The 12851-nt window shown below is 44.2% G+C and overlaps 2 protein-coding genes across 2 annotated transcripts in view; one reads left to right on the top strand and one right to left on the bottom strand.

The window, feature by feature from the left end:
- The window catches only part of LOC116250092 (protein transport protein Sec24-like At4g32640), a 191305-nt gene that overhangs the window by 26762 nt on the left and 151692 nt on the right, over positions 1 to 12851 (bottom strand). The window contains exons 13-15 of the mRNA XM_050076986.1: positions 12156 to 12762; positions 11910 to 12059; positions 10709 to 10836 (exon numbers count right to left, since the gene is read on the bottom strand). The gene's annotated coding sequence lies outside the window, so the exon portion shown is untranslated. The remainder of the gene's footprint in view (positions 1 to 10708; positions 10837 to 11909; positions 12060 to 12155; positions 12763 to 12851) is intronic.
- LOC126409942 (uncharacterized) lies at positions 2637 to 4182 on the top strand. Its single transcript, XM_050076998.1, has 2 exons — positions 2637 to 3480; positions 3777 to 4182. Exons 1-2 carry the CDS (start codon positions 2709 to 2711, stop codon positions 3812 to 3814), a joined length of 810 nt encoding a protein of 269 aa, XP_049932955.1. The 5' UTR covers positions 2637 to 2708; the 3' UTR covers positions 3815 to 4182.

Raw genomic sequence — 12851 nt, forward strand, 5'->3', positions numbered from 1 at the left:
CAAGCGCCTCACGCTCCGCCCTTCTGACGACGCCGTGTCTTCCACGCTGCAGTTGCTCCCTGCCCTTGTTGCTCTCGTCGTTGTGTGGGTCTGTCATTATGGCAGCCTCTTCTTCCTCATCGATGGTCAGTCAAACTGAAATCGGGACTGAGACCCGAGAACATTCCTGTGCAGGTTATTACTCTTCGCCTCACAAAGGAGAACTATTTCTCGTGGTCGCCGGCTATGACTATGGGGATTGCTGGCCGTGGTCGGATGGCCTATATCGACGGGAGCAACCCTGAACCAGCAAGAACAAGTGATGTGTGGCACACTTGGTTCCTTGAGGACAATCAAGTAAAAACGTGGATTGTCAACTCTGTCTCTGCTGAGATTCAACCTCTTATCCTTCGGAAGAAGACTGCACAGGACATGTGGGTGGTCCTTGAGCAAATGTATGGCCAGAAGAAGACGGCCATTCGCACTTATCAAGTAATGAAGACTGTTTATAACCTCCGCCAAGGGAACTCTTCTGTTGCAAAATACTATGGGGCTTTGAAAGCCAAGTGGGAAGAACTTGACTATCACTCTGATATTCCGTGGCACTGTCCCCAAGATCAGGCACTTTACATGCCCATAAATGGGAAAACAAAGTGTTCCTCTTTTTAGCTGGCTTAAATGATGAGTTTGAAGGTGTTCGGAGCCAGATTCTGAATTCTGGAGAGGTGTCCAGTATTGAAGATGTATACTCGGTTGTTGAAGCAGAAGAACAGAGAAGGCTGGTCACCAATGAAAGCAAGAGGGATCTTGGTCTCTCTCATGAGAGATCAGCCCTTGTGAGCCGTGGACCTGGAGGCTTGGCTAGACCCCCTCGCCGATGCACACACTGCAAGAAGACGGGTCACATCGTCGATTACTGTTGGGATCTCTATCCAGACAAGAAAGGAAATAGAGGGAGGTCTTCTAGTGGGAAAACACCTGGGCCTGAGGTGCCCAAATCCAGTGGGGAAAAACTTTCTATTTCGGCTGATCAGCTTCGTGAACTAAAGGCTTATTGGGCAGGATCGATGTCAACAAGATTGAGACCTCAGAGGAAACTACAACTAATCATGCTCTTGCAGTTATTGGCAATAAAGGTAACTCTTCTGTGGGGAAATGGATTGTCGATAGTGGTGCTACTCATCACATGACAGGTAATCCAAAATGTTTCATAAGTATAAGTTGTCCTCGGGAAGGGAACGTGTTTCTCTTGCAGATGGTTCCTCTACCTGTGTGGCAGGCGAAGGCACTCTGTCGTTGTTGGACAAATTTCATGTGCATGGCGCATTACTGTCCCCCAGTTTCCTTTAAATCTCTTGTCAGTCAGTAGACTTACTAAAGAATTGAATTGTGAACTTATTTTCTCTGCCGATCGCTGTGTTTTGCAGGACTGGTGACAGGGAAGAGGATTGGGATTGGTTTAGCTTCTGATGGATATATCGTCTTCCCATACGTGTGGCTACTGCTCTGTTGACAGCGATCCGCAAGACAGATAAGAGAAGAGAGATTGTCTTCAGTCCTTTATGTACTGGGATGAACGTTTTGGGCATTTACCTTTGGGATTTTGTTAAGATGTGTTTATATTCAGTTTTAGGTTTAAGAGGGTACTTTTGTAATAACTTTTCCTTTAGATGTTTCTCTTGTAACTTCTCTCTCTCCTCTAGTCTATATAAAGAGGAGTTAGGGCAGATTCGAGGTTAATCAAAGATTATTCCTTTCTAATCTTATCATGGTATCAGAGCAGCAGCCGTCTCCTCCTCCTTGGCGCGCCGATTGAGCGGCGCCGCCCGCGCCTGACCGCGCCCCATCGCTGCGCTTCCTCCACCCGCTCGTGTCCACCCATCTCCGCCCGTCGCTGACCTCTCACCCGACGCCTCCGCCAGTCACTGTCCTGACCTCTCCGCCCGACGCCTCGCCCGTCGCTGACCTCTCCACCCGACGCCTCCGCCTGTCGCTGACCTCTCCGCCCGACGCCTCCGCCCGTTGCTGTCTTCTCCGCCGACGCCTCGTCAGCTGTTGCAGTCATCTTCGCCGCTGCCCGCCGTGGCTGTCACCTCCGCCCCGCCGCCGTCCGTCGCTGTTGCTTCTCCGCTGGCGCTGAATCGCCGCTGCACGCTGCATCGCCTCTGCTGTCTCCACCACTCTCCTCTGCTTCGCCGCTGCCCTGCACGCTGATTTTCTTCTCAGCGTCTTCGCTGCATCGCCTCTGCTGTCTCCACCACTCTCCTCTGCTCCGCCGCTGCTCTGCACGCTGATTTTCCTCTCAGCGTCTTAGCTGTCGCCTCTGGTAATCTGTCTTCGTTCAGTTCTGTTGTTGCCTCTTCCAGCCGATCAGACTTATGGATTGCTGCCTGTGTTAACTGCTTCATGATCAGCATGTTGTCTTTCGATATGTGATTGTCTTCTTTTTGCCTGCACTTCCTATTCCGTGGCTCGGTTTCCTCCATTGTGTTGAGCGATGTCTGAAATTAGCAGCGGCGCTAATACCTCTTCCTTTGTGTCGTCGGGAGAGATGAAGAGTTCCCCATTTTCCAGCTTTATCACCAAAATGGATGGGGTAATTACGAGATGTGGGCCATGCAAGTAAAAAGAACCTGATCGCTCATGAGAAGGAACATCTTATATTGGAGCCCGAGCCCGTACAGAAGGTAGGAAAATATACTACTTGGTTTAAAGATAATTCGTTGGTTATGGTATGGATTGTTGGTACTCTTACTCAAGACATTGCCAATGAAGTCCTGCATAAGGAAAGTGCAAAGGATATGTGGGATTCCCTTGCAGCCACCTATTCACAAGCAAGGAATGAAACAAGAATTATGCAGCTTCATCATGATATTCATCAGATGCGCCAAGATGGTCGCCCTCTACATACTTATTATTCTAGTCTCAAGTCCATGTTTGAGAGACTAAACAGCTACTTTCCTGCATGTAAGTGTGAACAACAGAAGGCATACAGAGATATGCTTATGGTCGGAGTATTTCTGTCTGGATTAGACTCTGTTTATGAATCAGCAAAGAATCAGATGCTCACTAGTCCCTCGATTCCTCCTATTGATGAAGCTTATAGTAGGCTAAGCAGAATTCCAATCCCTTCATCGACTGTTCTTGATACCACTTCTGCTATGCTTGCTACTCGTGGCAGAGGTGGGTCCCTCTTTGCCAGAGGACGAGGATACCGTGGCCGTGGCAATACCCCTTCGCGCCCAGTATGTCAGTTTTGTCATCGCATTGGTCACACTGTGGATAAGTGTTGGCAGAAACATGGTCGTCCAGCTGTTGCCAATCAGACTGTTTTTACTGATTCTCCAGAGCAGCCTAAGACTCAGCATCCTGTTTCCTCCAGTGAGTTACGTGCAGATGATATTATCTCTCAGTTGAGACACTTGATTGGAGATAGACCTCAACAAGCTCCTGATCCGACCACCTCTACTATCACTACTGCTGCCAGTGCATCTTCATCTGGTATGTATTCTGACACTACAGATTGGCTCATTGATTCGGGTGCATCGACACATCTCTGTGGAGACAAGGCACAGTTTACTTCTTATGTCCCTACTCCACCTGGTCGCTCGGTTATTCTAGCAGATGGCAAATATTCTCCCGTTGTTGGACTTGGAGAGGTCCAACTTACTTCATCATTACCATTGCAACATGTTCTTCATGCACCAGAATTCCCACATAGCCTACTATCTATCAGTCAGATTACCAGAGATTTAAACTGTCGTGCGATATTTGACTCCTCTTCTCTTGTGTTTCAGGATATACTGACGGGCAGGGTGATTGGCAGTGGCCGTGAACAGGGAGGTCTTTACAGGCTAGTGCATCCCTTTCCCTTTGCTGGGTCTACCTCTGCAGGGTCGTCCTCATCCTCGGCTTATACTTGGCATTTACGTTTTGGACATCTACCGTTTCAGAAACTGCTGCATGTTCTTCCTCAGCTGTCTCCTAAGTCTTCTTTTCAATGCGAGTCTTGTCAGTTGGGCAAACACCATCGGTCATCCTTTCCTCCGCGGCCCAGTCGAAGTAGCCATTCTGTGTTTGAGTTACTTCATTTTGATGTTTGGGGTCCGAGTCGTACACCTGCTCTTCAAGGTCATCGATATTATCTTGTTGCTGTCGATGACTATAGTCGTGTTAGTTGGGTTTTTCTTATGAAGCATAAATCTGAAGTGGGTCATGTAATCAAAAATTTTATCAATGAAATTCTGACTCAGTTTGATACTTGTGTCAAAATTGTGCGCTCTGACAATGCTCTTGAGTTCTGTGCTTCCTCTTTGGAACAATTTTTCAGGGATAAGGGTATCATCCACCAAACTTCTTGTGCCTATACCTCCCAACAAAATGGGGTTGCTGAACGGAAACACCGTCATATTCTTGATGTTGCCAGAACCATTATCATACATAGCCATGTTCCCCATTCTTACTGGGGCGATGCTGTTCTCACAGCATGCTATCTTATTAATCGTATGCCGTCATCTGTGTTGGGAGACCTTATTCCTATCTCTGTCCTCTTTCCTGACAGAGACTTGTTTTCTGTTCCACCTCGTGTTTTTGGATGTGTTGCCTTTGTTCAGTTGCTTGGTCCTGGGCGAGATAAGTTGTCTCCTCGGGCCATCAAAACGATCTTTGTTGGTTATTCCCGCACTCAAAAGGGATATCGATGTTATGATCCTTCTACTCGTCGGTATTATGTGAGTGCTGATGTTACATTTTTTGAATCAACCTCTTTCTTCTCCCCAAATGGAACTCAATTAAGGGCGTCTGAATTAAATGATGAAGTCCAATTTCCTCTACCTCTCATGAGTTGTCCAAACCCAGTTGATCCACGTTTTGGGGCTGTCTACCAACGTCGTACTAAGCCTGCTGCGCCTGTTCAATGTGCACCTGTGCCTTCACCCAGCACGCCCAAGGTAATTCCTGACACAAACTCAACTGACAATGTTTTATGTAATGATGACATAGGAGTATGTCACGAGCATGTTCCTGCTCCTAATGAACTTGATATGCCCATTGCTCAAAGGAAAGGCAAACGCAGTTGCACTTTGCATCCTATCTCTGGTCATTTATCCATGGATAGACTCACCCCTATGTACCGACAGTTTGTCAAGGGGCTGTCGGCTATTGCTCTTCCACAGAATCCCATGGATGCTCTCTCTGATCCCAAATGGGCAGCAGCTATGCAAGAAGAGATGGATGCTCTTCAGTCTAGAGGCACCTGGACACTTGTTACTCCTTCAGCTGATGCAGCCATTGTTGGTTGCAGATGGGTCTTTACTATCAAATACAGAGCAGATGGCAGTATTGACAGATATAAGGCTCGTCTGGTTGCAAAAGGCTATACCCAAACTTATGGGGTTGATTATTATGATACCTTCTCTCCTGTGGCACGACATGCTTCTTTACAGATTCTCCTTGCTGTGGCTGTCAGCAAGAATTGGTCTCTCTCACAGCTTGATGTCAAAAATGCCTTTCTCTATGGTGACTTACATGAAGAAGTGTATATGCAGCAACCACCAGGGTTTGTTGCTGAGGGGGGGTGTCAGAAAGTGTGCAGATTGAGAAAGGCGATTTATGGTCTGAAACAGAGTCCTCGAGCTTGGTTTCAGAAATTGTCAGAGAATATTGAGAATGAGGGCTTCAGACGTTCTTCGGCCGACCATTCCCTCTTTGTCAAGAAGACTTCTACAGGTACGGTGATAGTTCTTGTCTATGTTGATGATATCATTGTTACAGGGGATGATGATAAGGGGATTTCCAACATCAAGGATGTCCTTGGACAACACTTTGTCACCAAGGACCTTGGTGAACTACGTTATTTCCTTGGTATTGAGTTTGCCAGAAATCAAAAGGGCCTTATCATGTGCCAGAGGAAATACGTTACTGATGTTTTGCAAGAGACAGGGATGCTGGGGTGTCGGCCTGCATCCACGCCTATGGATATCAATACCCGCTTGTATGATGATGATACTGAAGATGTTGATGCGAGACAGTATAGAGGGATTGTTGGGAAGCTCCTATACATCACTGTTACTCGACCTGACATTGCCTATGCTGTTAGCAGAGTGAGTCAATTTATGGATAAGCCCAAGAAAGTTCATTGGGATGCTGCTATGATGATTATTAGGTATCTAAAGAATTCACCAGGAACGGGACTCTTCTTTCAGAATGGTACCTCACTCACTATATCTGTGTATGTTGATGCCGACTATGCAGGATGCCCCTCGGACAGAAAATCCACTACTGGATTTTGTGTGTTTATTGGATCCAACTTGGTTACATGGAAGAGTAAGAAGCAAACTGTGGTTGCCAGATCAAGTGCAGAATCTGAGTATAGAGCTATGGCTCAGGGTACTGCTGAAGTTATGTGGGTTAGATCCCTGATGTTGGATCTTACTGTCGAAGTGCCTCTTCCTATGCAACTGTTATGTGATAACAAAGCTGCACTGTTTATTGCTAATAATCCGGCTTTTCATGAAAGAACCAAGCATGTTGAAGTAGATTGTCACTATACTAGAGACATGATTCAAAAGGGGTTTGTAAGTACTTCACACATTTCAACTACAGGGCAAACGGCTGATATCTTTACTAAGACTCTTGCAAGGGGACCATTCCAAAGCTGCTGTTCCAAGTTGAGCCTATTTGACATATACGCTCCAACTTGAGGGGGAGTGTTAAGATGTGTTTATATTCAGTTTTAGGTTTAAGAGGGTACTTTTGTAATAACTTTTCCTTTAGATGTTTCTCTTGTAACTTCTCTCTCTCCTCTAGTCTATATAAAGAGGAGTTAGGGCAGATTTCGAGGTTAATCAAAGATTATTCTTTCTAATCTTATCAGATTTTGAAACATTTGTTTCCAGACTTGTGTTCCTCCTTTGATTTGTCTTCCATTTCTTGTAATGTTTGTCAGTTTGCCAAACATGTCAGGGCGTCGTACCCTCTTTCTACTAGTTGTGTTAATGAAGCTTTTTCCCTGATTCACTCTGAAGTATAGGGACCTTCGGGAATTCATACCCGTCAAGGTTTTCAATATTTTATCACTTTCATTGATGATTTCTCTCGTGCTACATTTGTGTACTTGTTAAAAGACCACAGTGAGGTTCCTCGTATCATCGAGACATTCATTCTTCTTGTGCATACCCAATATGGTGCGAATGTTAAAACTTTCCGGTCCGATAATTCCCGTGAATACATGTGTCAGTCTGTTGAGGAGTTTCTTAGACAAAAGGGGATTGTTCATGAGACATCTTGTAGTTACACCCCCCCTCAAAATGGGGTAGCTGAAAGGAAAAATCGTCAACTTCTTAATGTCACCAGGGCTCTTTTGTTTCAGAGAAATCTTCCTAAACACTATTGGGGTGATGCAGTTCTTACTAGTGCCTATCTTATTAACCGCATGCCCAGACGTGTTTTGAATGGTAGGACTCCCCACTCGTTACTTCCTGGCAATCGTCCACCGTTCCTACTTCCTCCTCGTGTTTTTGGTTGTGTATGTTTTATCCATGATCACAGTCCAAATGTCAAGAAACTTGATCCTAGATCTATCAAAGGTGTCATTGTTGGATACTCTCCTACGCAAAAAGGATACAAATGTATTGATCCTATTACTGGTCGAGTTTATGTTACGAGGGATGTTACCTTCTTGGAACATGCCTCTTACTTTGGTGAGAATCCTTTTCAGGGGGGGCAGTTTGTGGGCAGGGAAGAGTATTCTCAGAGACAGGAACTTCAGTTTACAGATTTTTTGGACTACAAGAAAGCAGAATCGCTTACTACTGTTGATGTGCCTGAGAAAGAGGAAAGGTGTGACACTAGCATTGAGAAGGAAGGCCCTCGGTTGTTTGGACAGTTCTACTCTAGACGAGGTACTCGGACAGAGATGATGACTTGTGATGCTAGATCTACTTCAAATCCCAATGCCACTCCTTCTCTGGATGAACCAAGTCCTACCGTGGAGACTGTGGAGACTCATGATGAGGTTGAAAAGAAGAATGAAGATCTTCCCATTGCCCTGAGAAAGGGTGTCAGGTCATGTACTCAACATCCCATTGGTAATTTTGTATCTTATTCCAGACTTGGAAAAGATTACAAGTGTTTTGTTTCTACTCTTTCTTTGGCTGTGATCCCCAGGACTGTTGCTGAAGCTCAAAGTGACTCCAGGTGGGCTGATGCAATGAAAGAAGAAATAGATGCCCTGAGAAGAAATATGACATGGGAAGTGGTGAAGATTCCTGAAGCCGCTCACCTAGTTGGATCCAAATGGGTGTATACCATCAAGTACAAACCAGATGGGAGTGTTGAAAGATATAAAGCTCGACTTGTGGCCAAGGGATTTAGCCAGAAATATGGAATTGATTACTTGAAGACCTTTGCGCTTGTTGCGAAAATGAAGACAGTCAGAGTTGTTATATCCCTAGCTGTGATGAAGGAGTGGAAGATGTACCAACTAGATGTTAGGAATGCCTTCCTCAATGGTGACCTCGAAGAAGAAATATATATGCATATGCCTCTAAGATATGAAGAACCAGAGAAATGTTGTAAGCTGAAAAAGGCCTTATATGGCCTCAAGCAGTCACCCAGAGCATGGTTCGAACGACTGAGACGAGTAATGCAACATCATGGGTACAAACAAGGGAATGGAGACCACACTCTATTCGTGAAGAAAAAGGAGGGAAGAGTCACTCTTTTACTTGTCTATGTGGATGACATGATTGTCACAGGCAATGATGAGGAGGAGATTATCAAGTTAAAAGGGTTACTGGCTACGGAATTTGATCTCAAGGATCTTGGCAAGCTGAGGTATTTTCTTGGTATTGAGATTGCTAGATCGAGTACTGGTCTTGTGCTAAACCAAAGGAAATACACATTAGATCTGTTGGAAGATACTGGTAAGTTGGGGTGTAGGCCTGCTTCTACCCCACTTGACATCGGGCACAAGTTGAGTCTTAGGGATGGAGAGCTGCTCCTTGAAGAAGCTAAGGGAAGATATCAACGTCTGGTTGGGAAGTTGATTTACCTTACCCTCACGAGACCTGATATCACTTTCGCGGTCAATGTATTGAGTCAATTCATGCATGCTCCTACTGATGCACATCTGAAGGCTGTGGACAGAGTATTATGTTACTTGAAGAGAAATCCTGGTAAGGGACTCTTGTATGTAAAACAAGAGACTGTAGAGGTCGAGGGGTATTCAGATGCAGACTGGGCAGGATGTGCTGACACCAGACGATCTACTACAGGGTACTGTGTCTTACCTGAGAGGAAACCTTGCAGTATGGAGGAGCAAGAGACAGGATGTATGTTCTTGATTTAGTGCAGAGGCAGAATATAGAGCCGTTGCGATGGGAGTGTCAGAGTTACTATGGTTGAAAATATTGTTGACTGATATTGGCATAAAGATTGAAGGACGTATGAAGATGTACTATGATAACAAGTCTGCAATCAATCTAGCCAACAACCCTGTTCTACACGACAGAACCAAGCATGTTGAGATTGATCGTCACTTTATTTGTGAAAGAATTGATGCCAAAGAGTTGATCCTTCCTTACATGAAGTTTGAAGACCAAACCGTTGATGTTCTAACGAAGGCTCTATCCTCAACTTCGTTCGAGAGAAATGTATCCAAGTTGGGCATGTTTGATATGTATGCTCAACTTGAGGGGGAGTGTTGACGGATATTGGTGTACGGGTCCAGGTCTAGACCCGATCCAGTATGTCCTAATTAGGGCATACTTATACCATTGTAACCCTAATATTCAATGTGAATGAAATATTAAGAGAGAGAGTGTCTGGCTGCTAGTGGGCACCAGCTCCTCCTCATTCGTGGTTTTTTTCCTCTTGTTGAGGGTTTTTCCACGTTACATCTTGTTCCTCGTTTTCTTTTCTCTGTGTTCGTGTTTCTACAACCTTCAACATCAACTCCAGAGCAGAGAATCAATCTAGGTCATATTCTTCAAAATGGACCAGCTATGCCATCAGAAGGAACAAAGCTTCAAGAGATGAGCAGGATACATTTCAAGGAAACAGAATGCTTGTCCAAATTCGAAGCTTTTCAGAAGCTGCACTTAGTGCCTTTATATAAATGCGCATACATCCACAAAGCATAACCCACATTTCGATGACAACAACAACAAAGCATACATTTATGTATAAGCACTCCACAACACCAACTAAAGCTTAAAAGGAAGTTCTCTCCAAAGAATAATACACGCATCCTCTTACACAATACACCATGCTACATGCTTGATGCAAATGATCTAGAAGAGAAAAAAAGTCATTTTACCCAACCTTTAGCCCCTAAGCTCGACAATTCTCCCTACATAAATAGCACATAAAAAATTGAAAAGAATATCTTCAAAAAATCTTTTTCCCTAACGACAAGCAAGGTCTGACAGCAGAAAAGAGGACCCTTTTGCAGGGAAAACCATGTACAGAGAATGACCAATAAAAGTTTTCTTATGGTATGCCAAACACCCCTTTAAGGTTATTGGCCAACCAACTTTTGTTTCAAGCAAGCAAACCACCAAGGAAAAAAAAATTGTTGATTGCAACAAACTTCTCCTTCACACAAATAAAAAACAATAAAGATGTAAATCATCATTACACTAGCCAGCTGCAGATAAAACCTTATTCAAGAAGAGACTTGCAAAATATAGGCATTGTGCTCCAAAATGACAAGAAAATAAAAAATAACCTTGGGAGGCTTAAAAGGATAGTCAGGTGGAAAATGAATTGTAACTAAAAACACGCCTCCAGCATAAGGGCTATCAGGAGGTCCCATAATTGTCGCTTGCCAATGGAACATATCTTCAGCCACAGGACCTGCAGGCATTTGATAGAACATGTTAATATTTGATAGAACATGTTAATCATCCGTATATTTTACACCACCTCCCAATGATCATAAAAATTCAATTATGCATGTGCCAGAACAAGAATCGAACACATAACCATGTAAGAGTGCAAAACTGCAAATTAAACAAAAGACAGAAAAATTTGCTTTCAGGCAGAGGACAGCCTAAATCCCCTGAATACTACACATACCATCAAATTACTTTTAAAATAAAAAGAGGAAAACAGCAGCAACCAAAAGAATGAAATATGAAGACTATCGTTTCTTTCCAAAGAGTAATAACCAGGAATTGAAGTTTTTTTCTTTCTTGAATCTATAGCTTAGATTTATCCAGAGGAGAACGCAGTTAAAAAGGCTCGTCCATTATGATAGTGATAAGCAGCAGCAATTAGTATTACGAGCCTTCCTACTCCTCATGTATTCTCCTAACCAATCAGACGGGTAACATATGGTCTATGCAATTGATTGAACAGGAGATAAAATGGAGCCTCTGCAGTTACTATTGCAAAGAGTTCAGAACTAGTACATGTATATCAAGAATGTTTCCGCTGACAGACCATGCATCCTGCATAAACTGTTCAAAAATATAAAAAGAGGAAGGTAAAGTACAAAATGGGTGAAAGATCCGTCGAGATTATTCCTTTAACTCTTAAAAGAAACATAAAACCTATCTACATAACACCCATATGGTTATCATAAATGAATCCCCAAAAATAACTACATAACATCAACAAACTCCAGTTACATGCACGCGAAGATAGATATTCTAAGTCTATCAACTACATGTTCAATCTACTCAGCAATTACAACAGGATGAAACGGTACTAATCATTCCACACAGGTTATTCTGACAGTCGCACAGCACAATGCAAAAGAAGAAAGGTTGAACCAAGAAACGAAGAGAAAGCTGATGAAAAACGACCATGGAGGACCTTATCCAGCAGATTCAGGAGAAAGTGCAAGTTTCTTTTGGGGAGTGGGCAAATAAATGGCAGAGTTCAGATTCTTAGGTAAAAGAAAGATACGTCGAAATTTTTGTAACCTCTTTCTCACAAGTTCTTGCGTCTCCTCTCCCTTTCTGAACACGAAAGAATCGTTGGTCTTTTTTAAAGGCGTTAACGATGTTGTGCTCCAAAGTCACAAAGTTCACTTGTTCAGAGTGGCTGTCGAGTGTCGACATTGGAGACTCCCCCTGCAGACGTCGGAGACGGGAAAACTAGAGTGAAAGAACTGGAGACGCAGAAGTGGAAGACCTCACCTTGAGCTGAAGGCAGAGCAGCCGGCTGACCTTGAAGGCTGAAGTGGCCCACGGCCGCGGACGACTTGTCCTCCTGCAGACGTCGGAGACTCCCAGACGGGAGAACAAGAGAAGAGAAGAGAAGGAGAAGTCGGAGAGACCGAGAGGCGAGAGAGGGAGAGTCGGAGTCGGAGAGAGCTCAGAGAGGGAGAAGTGAGAACGAAAACGAAAAGAGGAAAGTAGCCAGGAAACACTAAACTCTTCCCGCTTTCTCATCTGAACCGGTTTTAAAAAAACCGGTTCATTAACTAATCGAGTCGAGTCGAGCTTTAACGAGTTCACTGAAATGAACTCGACTGGATTAATTAAACGAGTCGGCTCGTCAACTCGAGCTCGACTCGTTTAACTAAATAAGCAGCTCGAATGTGCTTACGAGTCGAGCTTAAACGAGTCGAGCTACGAGTCGGCTTGTCAACTCGAGCTCGACTCGTTTAACTAAATAAGCAGCTCGAATGTGCTTACGAGTCGAGCTCGAGTAGCTCGACTCGTTGTGCAGCCCTAGCGCTATCTGAATGGCTGTATTTTGTTTATCAACAGTAAGCATCCAAAAGTTGATTCCAGCCTTCCGAAGCAGATCGATTGTTTCAGGAACACCTTCCTGCAATGACATCCAAAAGAAAACAAGCACAATCTACTTAAGTCAAACCGGAAGGAAAGCTCTCGCAAGAAACAATACCCCCCAGAGAA

Source organism: Nymphaea colorata, chromosome 3 (genome assembly GCF_008831285.2).
Source record: "Nymphaea colorata isolate Beijing-Zhang1983 chromosome 3, ASM883128v2, whole genome shotgun sequence".
Lineage (NCBI taxonomy): Eukaryota > Viridiplantae > Streptophyta > Magnoliopsida > Nymphaeales > Nymphaeaceae > Nymphaea > Nymphaea colorata.